This window comes from Pituophis catenifer, unplaced genomic scaffold (genome assembly GCF_029215685.1).
Source record: "Pituophis catenifer annectens isolate HBS135680 unplaced genomic scaffold, rPitCat1.0.hap2 SCAF_4, whole genome shotgun sequence".
Classification (NCBI taxonomy): domain Eukaryota; kingdom Metazoa; phylum Chordata; class Lepidosauria; order Squamata; family Colubridae; genus Pituophis; species Pituophis catenifer.
This window is the reverse complement of record NW_027256884.1, coordinates 47,578,042-47,594,042: the sequence shown is the minus strand read 5'-3', so window position 1 is coordinate 47,594,042 and position 16,001 is coordinate 47,578,042. Positions and strand designations below refer to the sequence as shown.

Genomic DNA, 16,001 nt, shown 5'->3' with positions numbered 1-16,001 from the left:
TTTATAATTATTTCCCTTCAATTTGTGCATCACCTGCTATGAGGTGTCAGGTATCAATGAACCAGACTTTTTTCTTTTCCACAATAGTGATGTCAGGCATGCTGTCAGCCAGATGTTTGTCTGTTTGGATTCCCACAAGTCCCACAAGACCTGTTCATTTTGAAGAACTTTGTCAATTTGCTGTTCCCAGTAATTTTTGCTGCATTCAAACTTCTGGCAAAGCTTCCAATGTATGATTTTGGCAACTCGATCATGGTGTTGTAGATAATCAGTTGGTGAGATTTTGCTGCAGCCACTGATAAGATGATTCACTGTTTCATCTTTCTCATTGCATTAGCGACATTTGTTGTTATTACTGACATGTTGAATTTTTGCTTTCATGGAATTGGTCTGCAGGTCATTCTTGGGGAGCCAAAATGAAGCCTTCAGTTTCTTTCTTCAGCACCCTTGATCTCAACCATCTCCATGTTAGCTTTGTATCTACTTTTCCTTCAACATCTTTCTGGTATTGACTGTGCATAGGCTTTTATTTATTTATTTATTTATTTATTTGTTGGTTGGTTGGTTGGTTGGTTGGTTGGTTGGTTCTATTTATATGCCGCCCTTCTCCAAAGACTCAGGGTGGCTTACAATGTGTTAAGCAATAGCCTTCATACTTTTGTATATACCTGCTTAGTAGGGCTTTCACACACACACACACCAGCGGTGTTCTTTTCTATACAAAGTCAACTTCTTGCCCCCACAATCCGGGTCCTCATTTTACCTACCTCGAAAGGATGGAAGGCTGAGTCAACCTTGAGCCTGGTGAGATTTGAACTTGCAGTAATTGTAGGCAGCTGGTGCTACTTAACAGCACTTTAGTTTGCTGCGCCACCAAGGCTCTTTTTCCGGTTAGAAACTTGATACTCAATTGTTTCCTTTCAATATTCTGCTTTCAATCTCGTTGTTTTCAAGATATTTCCCTTGTTCACCTACTTCAGCAGAGATTCTTTTGCTTGTTTTACAGCAGTGGCCAAAATTGTGGAAACCTTTTGGGAAAAGTGTATTTTTGAGGTTTGATGGCTAATAACACCACTTTTTTTTTAGTAGTACCATAAAATTATATATCAATGGAAAGATAATTTAATCAATAATAATCACAATAAGGGGGTTGCAAGATCTGGATGCAGGTGTTGTGAGACAGATTCAAAGACCCCACAGCAGCCCAATGAGCAGAGACTCACATACTTTTCCTATGGCAGGGCAAGCGGCCAGTGGCAGAATACATCCAAGATTTTCACAGCCTGGTGTCTCACGTGAGAAACTGGCCCAAGTGTATGCTGGTTTACCAATTTCAGGAGGGGGTGAACAAGGAGCTATATCACAACTGCCTACCCTGGGTAGTGCCCCGTGATCTTTCAGCATGGTAGTAGTTAGCCACAAACGTGGAACTTGATCTGATGGAGTATCAAGAACATGTGGTACATGAGAACTGTCTGTGTCAAATGCCCAAGAGACACCCAGCACCCCCTGGAGGAAAAGGGGGTACACCCCCTGCCACAGGGGAGAAGTCCCACAGGAGCCCAGGAGCATGTTTCTGATGTGGGAAGGAAGGTCATCAAGTGGCTGATTGCCTTGCACTGCAGCCGGCATCTGCACCACAAGCCCTGCCAAGCCAAAGCTGAGAAAATTACCCATGAAGCCAAAAGAGAAAATATGGGCACTCAACAGGTCATGGAGGTCACTTCCCAATCCAGCAAAGGGGAGGGAACTCTGACCCATGACAAACCCAGCTTAGTCTTCTATGAAAGCAACAGTGAAGGAGAAGATGACCCGATGGTAAGTAGCACCATCATCCCAATGATAACCCAAACTAGTCCAAACTCCATTGCAATGTCATATTTGGACAGTTTTGAACAGTCATTCTATTTCAATATTTCCATATTGTTTTTCCAAACAGCTTCAGATTGTCTATATAGAGGAAGTGGGATAGTTTGGCAGATGTTTTGATGTCTAATAGCCATAGCCTTTTTCAGTATTATTGACAGAGGAATCAATGCAATGACAACCAGTAGTGGTAACAGTGAAAGATTCATCTCTTGATATTAACCTCTCTGTTTGTCACCATTGACCAGTAACTGTGTTTCATTGTGCCATTGAACCAGAGGTGGGTTGCTCCTGGTTCGCACCAGTTCGGAAGAACCGGTAGTAAAAAAATTTAGTAGTTCAGAGAACTGGTAATAAGATTGGCTGGCCACGCCCCCGAACAGGTTCCCGGCCCGGTCGTTGCTCGCTTACCTTGCCCACTGTCATTGCCCGCATGCAGCCCTGGGATTCCGCCCTTTGCCAGCCAGGAGCGCTGCTGCCAGTCACTCCCATGCACCTTTCTGCCTGCCTGCCTGCCTCATCACCGCCACCATGAGGATAGGCCCCGAAGTTGCGCTGCCTGGGATCCACGCCGCAGGGAGAAGCCAGGTATGGCTGGGGGGATGTTGCCCGGAGCTGAGCTTGAGGCTGGCAGGAGGAGGAACGTTGCCTCTTAGCCGGCTCAAACTGTCTGCTGCTGAAGCCTGCCGCCATCCCCTCTCCCCTGCCAGCTGCTCCTGTGAGAGAACCGCTGCCGCCAAGGGCGAGGGGACGATGGTGGCAAGGATGGGCCGCCGGGGCTTCCTTGTCTCCCCGCCCAAGCAGACTTCTGGCATAGCCCCAGACCTCCGGAGGGAGGGAGGGAGGGAAGCCCTGGCCTGCTGCTCCTGCTGCCGCCACCCCCTTGCCCCCAGCAAGAGCGGTTCTCATGCTGCCGCTTCTCTGGCAGCACCAGGAGCAATTGCCGGGGCAGAGAGGGCGGGGCAGGCTGTGGTGGCAGGCCGTTCTTGCCGAGTAACAGACAGGCTACTCCTGGAGCAGCCAGGAAAAGGAGAAGCTGCCAGCAGAGAGGCGAGCTGCCCCAGGAGGACCGGAGGATCGGTGGGGAAGTAGGTGCAGTAAGAAATGTGTGAGCCAGGAAGCGGTTATGCTCCCTGGCCGGAGAAGGTTGCACAAACCTTTGCTGGAGTGAACGTACAACCCTCTCCGGCCAGGGAGCATAACCGCTTGGCCCCCTGAGTTTGCAGGGGGCCGATCTAGCATCCGGGCTGGGTACAAGAGAAACGTTTGTTCTCGGCTGTATTTGAGATTTCTAGCTGCAATGTATGGCAAAGCTAGGGTTGACCCCGGGTGCTTCTCTCCACTAACAGGCGGCCAAGCTAACTGCCTGAAGGACCCCCTACTGTCCCTGGGAGTCAAAGCGCTAACGCGCAAGCGGTGTGGGTGCAGAAAACTTCATCCAGGCTCCTCAAGAGAAATGCAAAGATTTTTCTGCGGACCACCAAAATTTTCTCGCGGACCACCGGTTGGTGACCACTGCTCTAGATAATCCAAAAGTGGAACCTTCATAAATTTTTGCTATCTTTTCTGATGTCCATCACATCTTAAGACTACAGCTCTTGCTACCAGCTCTTATAATTTGCATACCAAACACATCTATTGTATTTGTACTTTTCCTTTCATTAAATAATGTCTATCTACAGTTTATATGGTATGAATAAAAACCGAGTTCATGTACAGATTTAACAGAATACTATTGTTGCTTACATAGAATTTCATTTTGTTAGATAGACCCAGTGTTCAAGTCTGTCAAGATCCATCTGGATCTTGGGCCTATCATCTGGGACTGTGATTGCAAACCTATGGCACAAGTGCCACAGGTGGCATGCTCAGCACTGTGCATGTGCATACACCTCCAGCCGGCCAGCTGGTTTTCAGGTCTTGGCTATGCATGTGCGGGGGGCAGGGCAAATGTGGGAGATACGCGTGCATGCGTGGGGGAAGGGCACATGCAAAGGGGTCATGCACACATGTGCAGGGGCAAGGGGCACGCAGGGGACACGCATGCATGTGCATGAAGTGGGGCACGCAGGGGGGATTGTGCCCGCATTGCATTATGCAGTATACTCAGTGCCAAAAAGGTTAGCCATCACTGATCTAGGGTGTTGGCTATTCCTTCCAGTTTAGTATCATCTGCAAATTTGATAAATTCCCTTCCATTCCTTCATCTAAGCCATTTATGAAGATATTGAAGAGTACTGGGCCTAAGACAGAACCTTATAGTACCCCACTGCTTACTTCCCTCCATGTAGACATAGTACCATTAAGGACTATTCATTGAGTACGGTTTGTCAGCCAGTTACAAATCCATTTGATGGTGATGCTCTCTATCCCACTTTTTTCTAGTTTACCAAGAACTAGGCTGTGGTCTACCTTGTTGAATGCCTTGCTAAAGCCTAAGTATACTATGTCCACAGAATTTCACTGATCTACTAATTTAGTCACTATGTCAAATAATGAAATATGATTTGTTTGGCATTATTTGTTTTTAACAAACCCATGTTGACTTCTAGTTATTACTTTACTCGTTTCTAGATGCTAGCAGATCTGTTTATTTATTACCTTTTCCAGTATCTTCCAGGATATTGAATGTTAGGCTGATTGGTCTGTAGTTTGCTGGGTCTGTTTTTTTCCCTTTTTTGAAGATGGGAACTACATCAGCTCTTTTCCAGTCCTCTAGTACTTCCCTGATGCTCCATGATTTTTGAAAGATATGGTACAGTGGTTCTGAGCTGATATCTGCCAGTTCCTTTAAAACTCTGGGATGTAATCTGTCAGGTTCCAGTGATTTATATTCATCAAAATCAGACAGGTGTTCTCCTACCATTTTTTTTCTTATTTTAACTTTTATTTCTAATCTGTCTTTTACAGTTATGTTTTAGTAGGTTAGGCTATAGTTTCTTTTTGCGTGAAGACCAATGCAAAGAATGAGTTAAGCAGCTCTGCTTTTTCTCTACTGCCTGTTACTTCCTTGTGAAAGAAGTGCAGACCATGGTCCAGGAATCCAAAGTTCTTGTTATTTACATGTTTAAAGAAACTTTTTAATTTTTTTGACTTTTGTTGCAAGTCTTTGTTCATTGTGAGCCTTTGCTTTCTGACTTCATCTTTGCAGATTCTGGCTACCTGCTGATATTCTGCCTTAGTTATGTGTCCCTCTTTCTATTTTTTGTACTTATTCTTTTTGTCTTTCAGTTTATCAGAGAGATCTTTGTGCAGCCATGCTGGTTTCTTCTTGGATTTCTTGTTTTTCTTTTTCAGTGGTATTATGCTGGACTGGGCTTTTATGATCATATTTTTCAGTGTTTCCCAAGCTTTTTGAGTTGTTTTCCCTTTTAGGATTTTCATCCAAGGAATCTATACTTTCCAGAGTTCTCTCTGAATTTGTTAGAATCAGCTGTTTTAAAATATAAGAGTCTGATATCATAGTGTTCTATTGCTTGTGTTTGCATTATGTTGAATTCCAGTATGATGTGGTCACTCTCACACAAGGTTCCTGCAGTTTCAACTCCGTCTATCATTTCTTCTCTGTTCATGAGAATTAAGTCCAGTATTTCTGTCCCTCTAGTTCCATCCTCTACCTTTTGGACAACAAAGTTGTCAGCTAGGTTGGTCAGGAACCTATTCAATTTCTCACTCGATGCAGAATTAGTCTTCCAGTTGATGTCAGGGTAATTGACTATTGTAGTGTGTTTCCTACATGTATTTGTTTACTGGTTAACAAAAAATACAGCTATTTTTTTTTCTGCTTGGTTGGGTGGCCTGTAGTATATACCTATGGCAATGTCATTCTTTGTTTCTTTTATATTGATCCACATGCATTCTAGGAGGTTTTTGTTTTTAGATTAATGCATTTCTGTAGCAATATAGCGGTCTTTTATATATAGCACAACTCCACCTCCTCTTTTATGGGGTCTGGGTTTTTTCAACAGTTTATATCCTTCTATGAGCATATTCGTCATGGGTTTCACCCCACCAAGTTTCTGTAATTCCAACTATATCATATCTATTTTCATGTATTAATAATTAAAGTTCATCCTGTTTGTTCCCCAAAGTTTGTGCATTTGTATATAGGCATTTGAGATCTTTATGTCTGAGTATGCTTCCTATGTCTCCCGTATGGTGTTTGAGTTTATCTTCCTTCCCATTCCTCCTTACCTCATTATTTGATTTGTTTTCTAGGGGTTTTTGCTTGAAATTCGGTCCTGGAGATCCTAAAGATTGGTCACCCTCCCCCCTCAATTTTAGTTAAAAGCCTCCTGATAAATTGAGTCAGCTGTTTTCCGAAAACATTCTTCCCAGGTTTTGTGAGATGCAGCCCATCCCTTGCCAAAAGGCCATTGTGGAAATAGCGTGGACCATGGTCCAGGAATCCAAAGTTATTTTGGCGACACCAACCCCTTAGCCAGTGGTTCACTTCTAGAATCCTTTGTTCTCTTACTAGTTGTTGTCCTTTATTACAGTATTATACTAACCTAAATGATAAATTTGGTTCTATTTTTGCATGTTGCATGAACCTATTCAATGATGGCTTCTCCATAGTTAAGCACACAATGTGCATATTGAATCTGTTTTGAGACTGTTCATACATTCTGAAAGCCATGGTTTCATTATGGAAAGCCATGGTTTATTACAGTCCCATGGAATCATTGAATACACATTTCAAAATCACAATAGCTGGGATAGGATCAGCTGTAACATTATTTGCTCTTGTGATTTGGGATGCAGTCTCCTGAACTTCACGTTTGAAGTTCATTGAAGTTCATTCATTCATTCATATGGCTTTCGTTATAAATATTTTGGCTCCTTTAATCCTCGTTGACTGAGCAGATGACAGAAATTTAGGCTTGCCCTTCGGGGTGTGCTGATAGCGGTCTGAAAGGGCAGATCTGAGGGCCCACTCTCGACACAGATTTCCCGAACCAGTTTTGGCTTCTAATACACTAGAAGAGGCGCCCTTCCAACCTTTTGCGCTTCCTCGGAACCCGGCTACTCAGGAGAACAGGCGGCCGCTTTACTATAAAGGGCAGCGCAGCAGCAGCTCTCACGTCCCATCCTCTCACAAAGGCGCGAAAAGAGACACTAATAGCCATTGCACCCCGGCCGCCTTGTCCTCGGTGGCTGCTCAACGCAGGCGCCGCCCCTTTGGCTGTGGTCGCTGAGGGAGGGACTCAACCGAAGAGAGCTCGGACTTCGAGCGCTGATTCTTCGACTACGCTGGGCTCCTGCCGTCTCCTTTCCGAAGCCGAGAAAGTCGACCTCGCAAAGCCACCTCACACCGCCGGACCCCCCACCCCCACCCCCGCCGCAGTCGAGCCATCTGTCCGCCTGTGAGAGACCATGGGTGAGTAGAGCACTGCAACTGCGGTTCGGCTTTCCTCCTCCGCCCCCCACCCAAAACAACCCTAAACTTCTCCGGCTCCGCATTCACCGTTAATTCCTTCCTTGGCTGGTGGTAGCTCTGGTTCTGAAACGAAGCGTAAGAGCCCCCACGTGTGCACCTTGACCACGATAATGCATGTTACAGAAAGATCTGCTTAAGCCTCGGGCTTCCTGACTCGTATTATCCGGCTTGGCGAGACATCTTTTGGCTTGGTCGGCTGAAATAGGAGAGACACTCTGCACATGTTTAAAGGAGATGTCTTGTTAGGCACTGCGTTGGGCATTCTTTCTTTGGAGGGTAGAAGAGGCCTCTCTGACCACTGGAAAGAAATTGCAAGGATTTTCTCTTTGTGGTGTTAGAGACATGGTGGAAGAATACCTAAGAGATTGCTGAATAAAGCACTCAATGAAAGTTTATACAATAAGAGGAGAACACCCAGTTGCTAAGAAAGCTGTTTCTCCCTTAAGTCTGTGGAGGTCTAGATCTAATGTGCCTTTATTTGCTGCAGATTTTCTTGCATCAGTAGAATCATATATCCTAAATGGAGCCCATAGAGGTTGAGCCCATGGAGCCCACAGAGATTGAGTCCAAGCAGCCTTGGAGAAAACACAGTAAACTTAAACTAGATAGTTTCTATATTTGAGTTTGACCACTCTCCTGATTATTTCAGCACCGCTTTGCTTTTGCTTTTTGTCCATGTCTTTTTTAGAAAGTTAGAACTACATCCTTCAATCTGGTTAGAACTGGAAAAAGCTGGCGAAGAAATTTAAGACTATCAGAATAACCTTGACTACCAAACAGAACTAGGAATTTATAGCTGGCTATAAGTCATTTATGTACTACTTATAGTCTTCTTGGTTTTAAAAAGTGCTGCCTTAACGTGATCTTTGAAAGTCCTGGAGTTCCTGAGTGAATAAGACCACTCTTTGTAGAAATGAAATTCCACATCTTTCCTTCTCATATTAATATAAAGCCATTGTTAAAGCATTTGGGTTATTACAATAGCTGCTCTGAAGCTTAGCATTTACACTGGAACAATACTGCAAAAATGTGCTAATTTATTCCAGATGTAGTCAATTTCAGAGATCTCTTGGATAGAATGAATTAGACATGCTAAAAGTTCTTTATGGCACACCTAACCTTAATAACTGTGCAGTCAGCTAAAATTTTTAATGTACAATCAGACACTACTTAAGTTGTGTGTGTGTGTGTGTAATCAAAGAAATATCAACATCTCATAATTGTGGTAACTGATTTGAATTCATTGTTAAGGCCTGCTTGCTCCTTTGGGAATGGAGAGAGAAAATAAGTCAGTTATTCTGCTTATTTAGGGTTAAACTAGTGGTTTATACACTATCTGAAATATAAATTATAGCAAAAGAATAGTTCATAGAGCCAAGTTGTATATCATTATTTAGATTTCTATAGGTAGTCAACCAAAAGTTACTAAATGATGGATTGATGTTCTGTTTTGTTTATAGACATTTCTTTGAACAAAGCAAAATGTGGTTAAATGCATATAAAAACTCTTGAAATGGGAATCTAATGGTGAACAATTTTTGAGAAACTTTGGAGTGTATTGCCAATTATGATAAATTAAACCTACTTTTAATGAGCAAAATAAAACATTGTCTCAGAATTTATTAGTTGATGTTAATGATATCTGAGATTTTCTAGCTGGAATATTTTTCATTTGTAGACTGTTTTAGCTTTACAAAGTTCGGAATTTGAAAGAGGTCAAATCTCAACATATTTGGGATTCAACTTACAGCTTGTCTAAATTTGCATTGTATAGTTTGTTTACAATAATTTTTCTAAGTTTATAATGTTCTAATTAACACTATTCTTGGGGAATGGCAGCAAGAAATTTCATAAAATGCAGCTTTGTAAAATACTGATACTTTTTGTTTGAGGATGAGTCCAAGCTGCATATTTTTACATATTATTCAATGAATCTTATCTGCCCATTACTGGTATTTATCACTTATGTCTTACTATTAGTGTGCATCAAATCAGCTGACATCTCAAACTACTAGTTTAAATTCTATTTTTATGTGCAACAATGTATATCATTTTCTCTTGCCAAATAACTTTACCCCATTGTAATGAAATTAAAAACATCTCACCATTCTTACTGCATCACAGTTGTGTGCCTTGATCCAGTCCTAGAACAGTTCCCCAGGGAACAGCCACCATTCCTGAGGCATTGTAAAGCTTATCCTCATGACTATTATAACAAGCTGTATATAATGATATGTCCAGCCAACTTCAAGAGCTCAGAAAAATATCTTTAGCACTGTCTTATTGCATAGAATCTAGTTTTGTATATTACCTTCATTTGCTAATTTAGTTTGTGGCCCATGACCTTCTCCTTGTGCCGTCTGGATATTTGAGATGATAACTCCCAGAATTTGTTTGTGTTGGCTCAGAATTCTAAGTTCTACTTCCAATACCTCTTAAAGGCCCCCACCTAGACATAATTGCTTTCAACTAGTGGTTCTCAACCACTAGAAATCTTTTTTTTCCGTGAGAAGTTGGAAGGTCTGAAATATTTTTTTTTACCATAGTCCCACAGACTACTTTTGTTGCCCTGCACGTGGCAGGTGGAATGGAGCTGGAAAACAGGTTAGTGAAGGGATGTGGATGCCTTGGGGAGGGGTAAGGGTTTGGCATGGGTGGCATGGCTGAAGGGCCCTCAAGTAAGTCGCTGTGGGGCACAAGCGCAGCTCTGCACCTCCTGCCTTGCTTCATACTCTATCCCTCACTGCCTCACTTCGTTCTTCGTTACCTCTTCTCCTTGCTTGCTGCCATAATGAAGCAATAGGCTGAGCAACACACCGGTGCGGTAGCCACAAAACGAGGCAGGGGGGTGGAGGATGAAGCAAGGCAGGGGGTGTGGAGCTGTCCCCCCGTGCCCCACATTGGCTTACCTGAGCGCCCCGCAGCCAGGCCATCAACATCCTGACAACTGCCTCGTCTTGCGGTGACTCCAGCAGCTACGCAGAATGCTGCGAGGCTCATTTCGCTGGTGGAACCTTTTGTATCAGAATGCTGCGAGGCTTTCTACAAGACTCGTTTTGCTGGTGGAGCTGCCATTGCGCATGCAAGCGGCTCCAGCAGCAAGATGAGCCTTGCAGTGTTCTGCCTTGAGTGCCTCCATCAGTGCAATGAACCTCGCAGTGTTCTGCAAGTGGCTCCACCAGCATGACGAGGTAAGCCGGTGCGGAGCGCGTGGGACACTTCCAGCTCCCTACCCCCATCCTAGCTTGATTTTTACACCTGAGCCTCGCTCCACCTCATACAGCCAGATGGTGGGTGGGGATTAACTAGACCTTATTTTTGGACTAGGGCTTATATTAGGTGGAGGTGTGAAAATTGGGCTGGGGCTTGTTTTTGAGGTAGGTCATATTTTCAGGAAAACACAGTAAGTAATAGCTTTTAGATGTTTTTCATTTCTATATCTATTTGGTTCGTTCTTTATTGATTATTATTAGCAACCTTTGGGTAATATTTCTTTTTGTAGCTGTGGATTAGAAGCGAGCCACTTATTAAATTAACTACATAAACTAGCATTACAATGTCATAAGAGATAGAGTTTGCAAGACAATTCAGTAATATCCAGTACTGCCTGGTAGGGAAACTATCAAATATGCAATCCTATGCATATTTATTCTGATATTCTGTTGTATTTATTTAGTTATGCTTCTAAAAATTTATGCATAAGATTGCAGTTTAAGGACCAAAATCATTATTACTGTTTTACGAAAAAAATCCTGGAAAAATTGATGCTAATAATGATGTTCTCAAGAGTAATGTTTATGTAGTGACACAGGTGAAATATAAATTTCAGAGTATTTAGCCTCCAACTATGTCAGGATGGGGTTGAGGTTTGTCCCCGAACCGTGAACCAGCTCACAAGCAAACACACTAGGACTGAAATAAAACTAGCAGAGGAGTCTTGTATAAAAATATACTTTACTTCAAAATGTTTAAAAAACACTATATCTTGTGTTTTTCAGCAATCCTGAAAACACTCGTGACAATCCCCTTCTCTGTGGCTGTTTGATTTGATAACAAACATACATACATCATTGAATACATATGCACATCAACGGTCAGTACATTTTACATAGCCATCAATATTTTACTTGTCCATGATTAGGTAAGGCCAGCACATCCTCATATTTCTGAGGTGTGGCCGAAACCTGATTGACTGAGGTAATGAAATCATCATACCTCCTAGGTTTGTTGCCTCTGGTAGATCTAACTGGTCTGTCTCCAGGCGCATCATTCGCATCAGAATCATCTGATGGGTCATCTTCCTCGTGATCTTCGTAGTGTGTCTCTGAAGCTGGGTGCCTATCCTTCCTGGCCACCCCCAACTTACACTTTAATATCCCTTTCAAGGGTACATGGGATGCATGCTTCCCAGAACTAGATGTATCGCTATCGTCAGGTAGATTCTCTGACACATCCTCCGTCTGTTTATCAAAACTACGGGAAGGGTTCTGAGTGAGAATCTCATTAGCATGGATCTTACTCCAATTAGCCCCTTCGTGAAAGGTAGCAGACCTCGATATAACCAGCTTTCCATTCGGGTACGTAAACCTAAATGCCTTGGAGCTCTGCTCATAACCGACGAATCTCAGCTTAACTGAGATTTGATCTCCTTTCCTCCTGAGCTCCTTTGGAACATGAACATCAGCCATCACCCCGAAAACGTGGAGGTGTGCCAAACTAGGCTTATGGCCGTATAGCACCTCGTATGGGGTCTTCTGCACCATGCTAGACCACACTCGATTTAAGGTGTAATTTGCATATCTGACTGCCTCCACCCAGTACGCGAAGTTTAGTTCAGCATCCTCTAGGGCGCACCGCATCATCGTCTGCAATATGCCATTGCGTCGTTCTACGACGCCATTCTGAAACGCGGAGTAAGGCGCGGTGCATAGATGGATTATGCCCTTACTCCTCAACCAGCTAGAAAATTGACTTGAATTAAATTCAGTCCCTCTGTCAGTTAAGATCTTCTTAACCCTGACTTTATGCTGGTTCTCAACTAAGCTACAGAACTCTTTGAACTTAGCCAATGTTTCCTTTTTAGATGTTAAGGGAAAGACGAACCCAAATCTACTGTGGTCATCAACTATGGTAATTAACTTTACAATCATTATTACAAGACTTCCTCTGTTGAGAGTCTTGATGCTCACTACCCAATTCTAACTGGGATCCATTATTACTACCAGCTGAGATAGTATAATTGCTAGCACTAAATGCCTCAGCATTCGCATTGGGGGAATAGTAAGGCAAACCACCTATCTTCAACACCTCCCCAATCACACATTTGTTATTTGTAATTACAGCTGTTCCTTCTGAAAACAGAATCTCTATTCTGGGATTCTCACATAGCCTCATTAAGCTTAGCAAATTATGGTCTATCTCAGGTACATACAATGCTTAATTTCTCCTATCCCAGGAATATAAACATCTCCAATGCCAACAACATTCACCTTTTTACCGTTTGCAACTTTGACCATGGATTTATGCCTTCTCATGTTAACAAACAACCTTCGGTCACTCACAACATGGTTACTAGCACCACTATCCATTAACCATAGTTGCTCACGCTGTTCCCTCGTAAGTTCCGACTCAGTGGTTTCTACTATGCCTACAGAACCATCATTAAACCTAAGATCATTCCTTTTGTTGCCTCTATTCGGCCATTTACACCTTCTCTGGTTAGGAACATCCCCACTTGATTTTCTGCCTGGAGGAAATGACCTATTTTTATACTTACTACCAGAAGGTGTCCTTGGACATGCCCTGGCATTCACATTTTGTGGGCAATTCCTTCTGTAATGTTCTCTTGAACCACAGTTGAAGCATTCTCCGATAGTATATGCTCTATCTGAACTATCGGGCCTTCTTAAGGGTTTTTCTTTCTTGTGGAAAGATGACCTACATTTTTGCAAATTATCTTCTATTAATTTACCAGATAGCACTTCTAGAGATAAATTGTTGTAATTGACATTATCCAATTGTGATATAAAATTATCCCAGCTAGAATCAAGGGAATTGATTATAACGGTAAAACCTCACATTGTGCGGATGCAAAGCTTGTTCTGGTTTGATTACAAGAGTTCGAGGGTCCTCTCTGGTGCTCATCTCTAGGAAGTTTCGGACGCGCTCCTAGGTTCCTATCTCCAATTGAGGCAGCCTCTGGAATCTCCCTGGATGTCAGAGTTGTCACGGATGGATATATCCCATTCGTGGCATGCGTTGAATTGATCGCGGACATCAGGGGTGCGTTGGTACGTGCAGCTACTATTCGTTGAGCCGATGACGCCTGCGAACCATCGCCTAGAATGGTTGCTAGTGTTTCTATTGCATTTGCAACCTTACACTCAACATAAGAGTCTCTTGAGTTTTTAGCTGGAGTCATTGATGTCATCAAGGGAGCTAGAGTTTTTATGGCCTGATCTATAATGGTTTCGACAGCAGGTGGCACTGTATCAACTTGGCCATGCTGGTCTAACGAAGAAGCAGGGACATTCAAAACAGGCAGTCTGTTCTCCCCCATTCTCCACTTATAGTCCGAAATAGGGTTTTTAGAAAAAGATTGAAAGTCTCTTACCGGTCCGGAGTTTTCTAGGACTTTGATCTTATTTCCTTTAGCTGTCATCACGGCTGGATTTTTCAATGACTCGCTAAAATCAGCAATCGGGTTCTCACTTGTTACTGGCAAACCTAAAGCTTGAAGGTTTGCCTTCCTGAGTTCATTATCCACCCCTAAGTTTGTTTTCGAGGCCTGAAGTGGCGTTCTTCTAGTCTCTGCTTCTTTAGGTGATGGTGGTTTACTCACTGCCTTAGGCATTTCAAAAAATAAGGCTTCTGCTCCAAAACCTGCAGCTTCACTACACTCTTGGTCAATTAGAGTTTGGGGTTTTTCAGCCAAAATAGTTTTGGCCTGAGCCCCAGACAGTCCAATTTGTGACTCCATGCTTTTCACTGCAGCCCTAGTCAACATCTGTTTTTCCTGCTTTAATTCAATTGCAGACATTTCAGTCTAGCGTATCGCCACGTGAGTGTAGGTTCCGCTAAACCATCCTCTGCTACCAAATGTCAGGATGGGGTTGAGGTTTGTCCCCGAACCGTGAACCAGCTCACAAGCAAACACACTAGGACTGAAATAAAACTAGCAGAGGAGTCTTGTATAAAAATATACTTTACTTCAAAATGTTTAAAAAACACTATATCTTTAAAAAGGCACATTAATAACAAAGTCTTATCTTGGTTAAATGAGGCCAGGCCATCTCCCTAAATTCCTCTCCACAATATCAAAACAGTCCATAAGAAAAAACTAACATGACATTAAGCAGCTTCGGTGTCGATACATCATCGAGGTGGTAGAAGGGCAGCAGCATAGGCTTCACAGCTAAAAGTCACCTGTGAAAAACAATTCAATCAGCAAATGTGGCTTGAAGCTCCTGGGAGGGAAACTGTCCAGCAGCAACAGTTCAGATGTTGGCTTGCGTGCTTCAACTCAGCAAAAGGCAAGCTGAAATTGGAGACTTCAAAAGGCTCTCGGCTATCTCAACTCACAGTTGCAGCTGGCTCCGTGGGAGTATCTTTACACAGCTCTTCAGCTCCTCTTCTGCTGCTATCTCTGCTGCAGCCGTCAGGACTCCTTATCTGAGTTCTCCTCCCTTCTGCAGCTCTGCTCGGGGCTCTGCATCCAGGTGCTTCAACACTGGCTCTGCATCTAGGCCTAAACAGTGTTTAGGCCCGAATAGCAAGCAGAAAGGTCCGTGCTTATATGGGGAGTTAACCTGCAATTAACTAGGGTGGGGAAGGCTTGCAGTTAATTGCAAACAGGAGATGGCTTGATTGGATCCATACTATTTGTAGCTGATCAAGTAGCTACAGCAATCCTGAAAACACTCGTGATAAACTAAATATTTCAGTTACAACAAGTGAGTTTAACATGTTAAGCCATTGCTTTTGTTGTTTAGCATTTGCAAGCAAGATAAGGAAGATCAATGCCACAGCAGCAAATTGCCTGCTTAGTGAATATAATCAAAACTGGAATTCTGTTTCCAGTTTTATCTAGCAATAGTGGAAAGAAAATGAGCAAGTGGCTTTGGAAACATTAAGATATGCTTTTTATCCTGGATCAGGTTTCAATTTCAATTTTTAAATATATATGTATGTATGTATGTATGTATGTATGTATGTATGTATATTTTTATATATATGTATGTATATATATATGTATATATATATGTATGTATGTATGTATGTATGTATGTATGTATGTATGTATGTATATGGTATTTTCCAGCAAAGGTCTATTGAAAATGCCTGTATGGAACTTTACTTAGGGCATCTTCTTCCTCTGCAAAATCAGGGATGTTTTTTTTATATCATCCATTATCACTGAGGGTTTTCAGCTTTTCAGAGTTGGCTGGTAAGTCCTACTGAAAACCTCATCATTCTGACTTACTTAGTTGGCCATTGTTGCCAAGTGCTGCTCTTCTGAACAGAATCTAAATTGCTCCTTGGTATACCCTTAGAGGAAGGTAATAAAACAAGATGGGAGAGTGTTAGACTATTTTTAATTTCAGCATTGGAAGCCTCTCTGACTTGAAATACATTTCATTAGTTTAGCCAAGGATGTTCACTTGAGCTCCGATCAAAAGTTTTCCATGTTAAGGAA

The 16,001-nt window shown here is 42.6% G+C and overlaps 1 protein-coding gene across 1 annotated transcript in view; it reads left to right on the top strand.

The window, feature by feature from the left end:
* The first annotated feature begins 7,151 nt into the window (after nt 1–7,151).
* Nucleotides 7,152–16,001, top strand: part of GPM6B (glycoprotein M6B) — a 163,220-nt gene continuing 154,370 nt past the window's right edge. Inside the window, exon 1 of the mRNA XM_070943007.1 lies at nt 7,152–7,246. Within this exon, the coding sequence (XP_070799108.1) occupies nt 7,243–7,246 (4 nt within the window). The 5' untranslated portion in view covers nt 7,152–7,242. The remainder of the gene's footprint in view (nt 7,247–16,001) is intronic.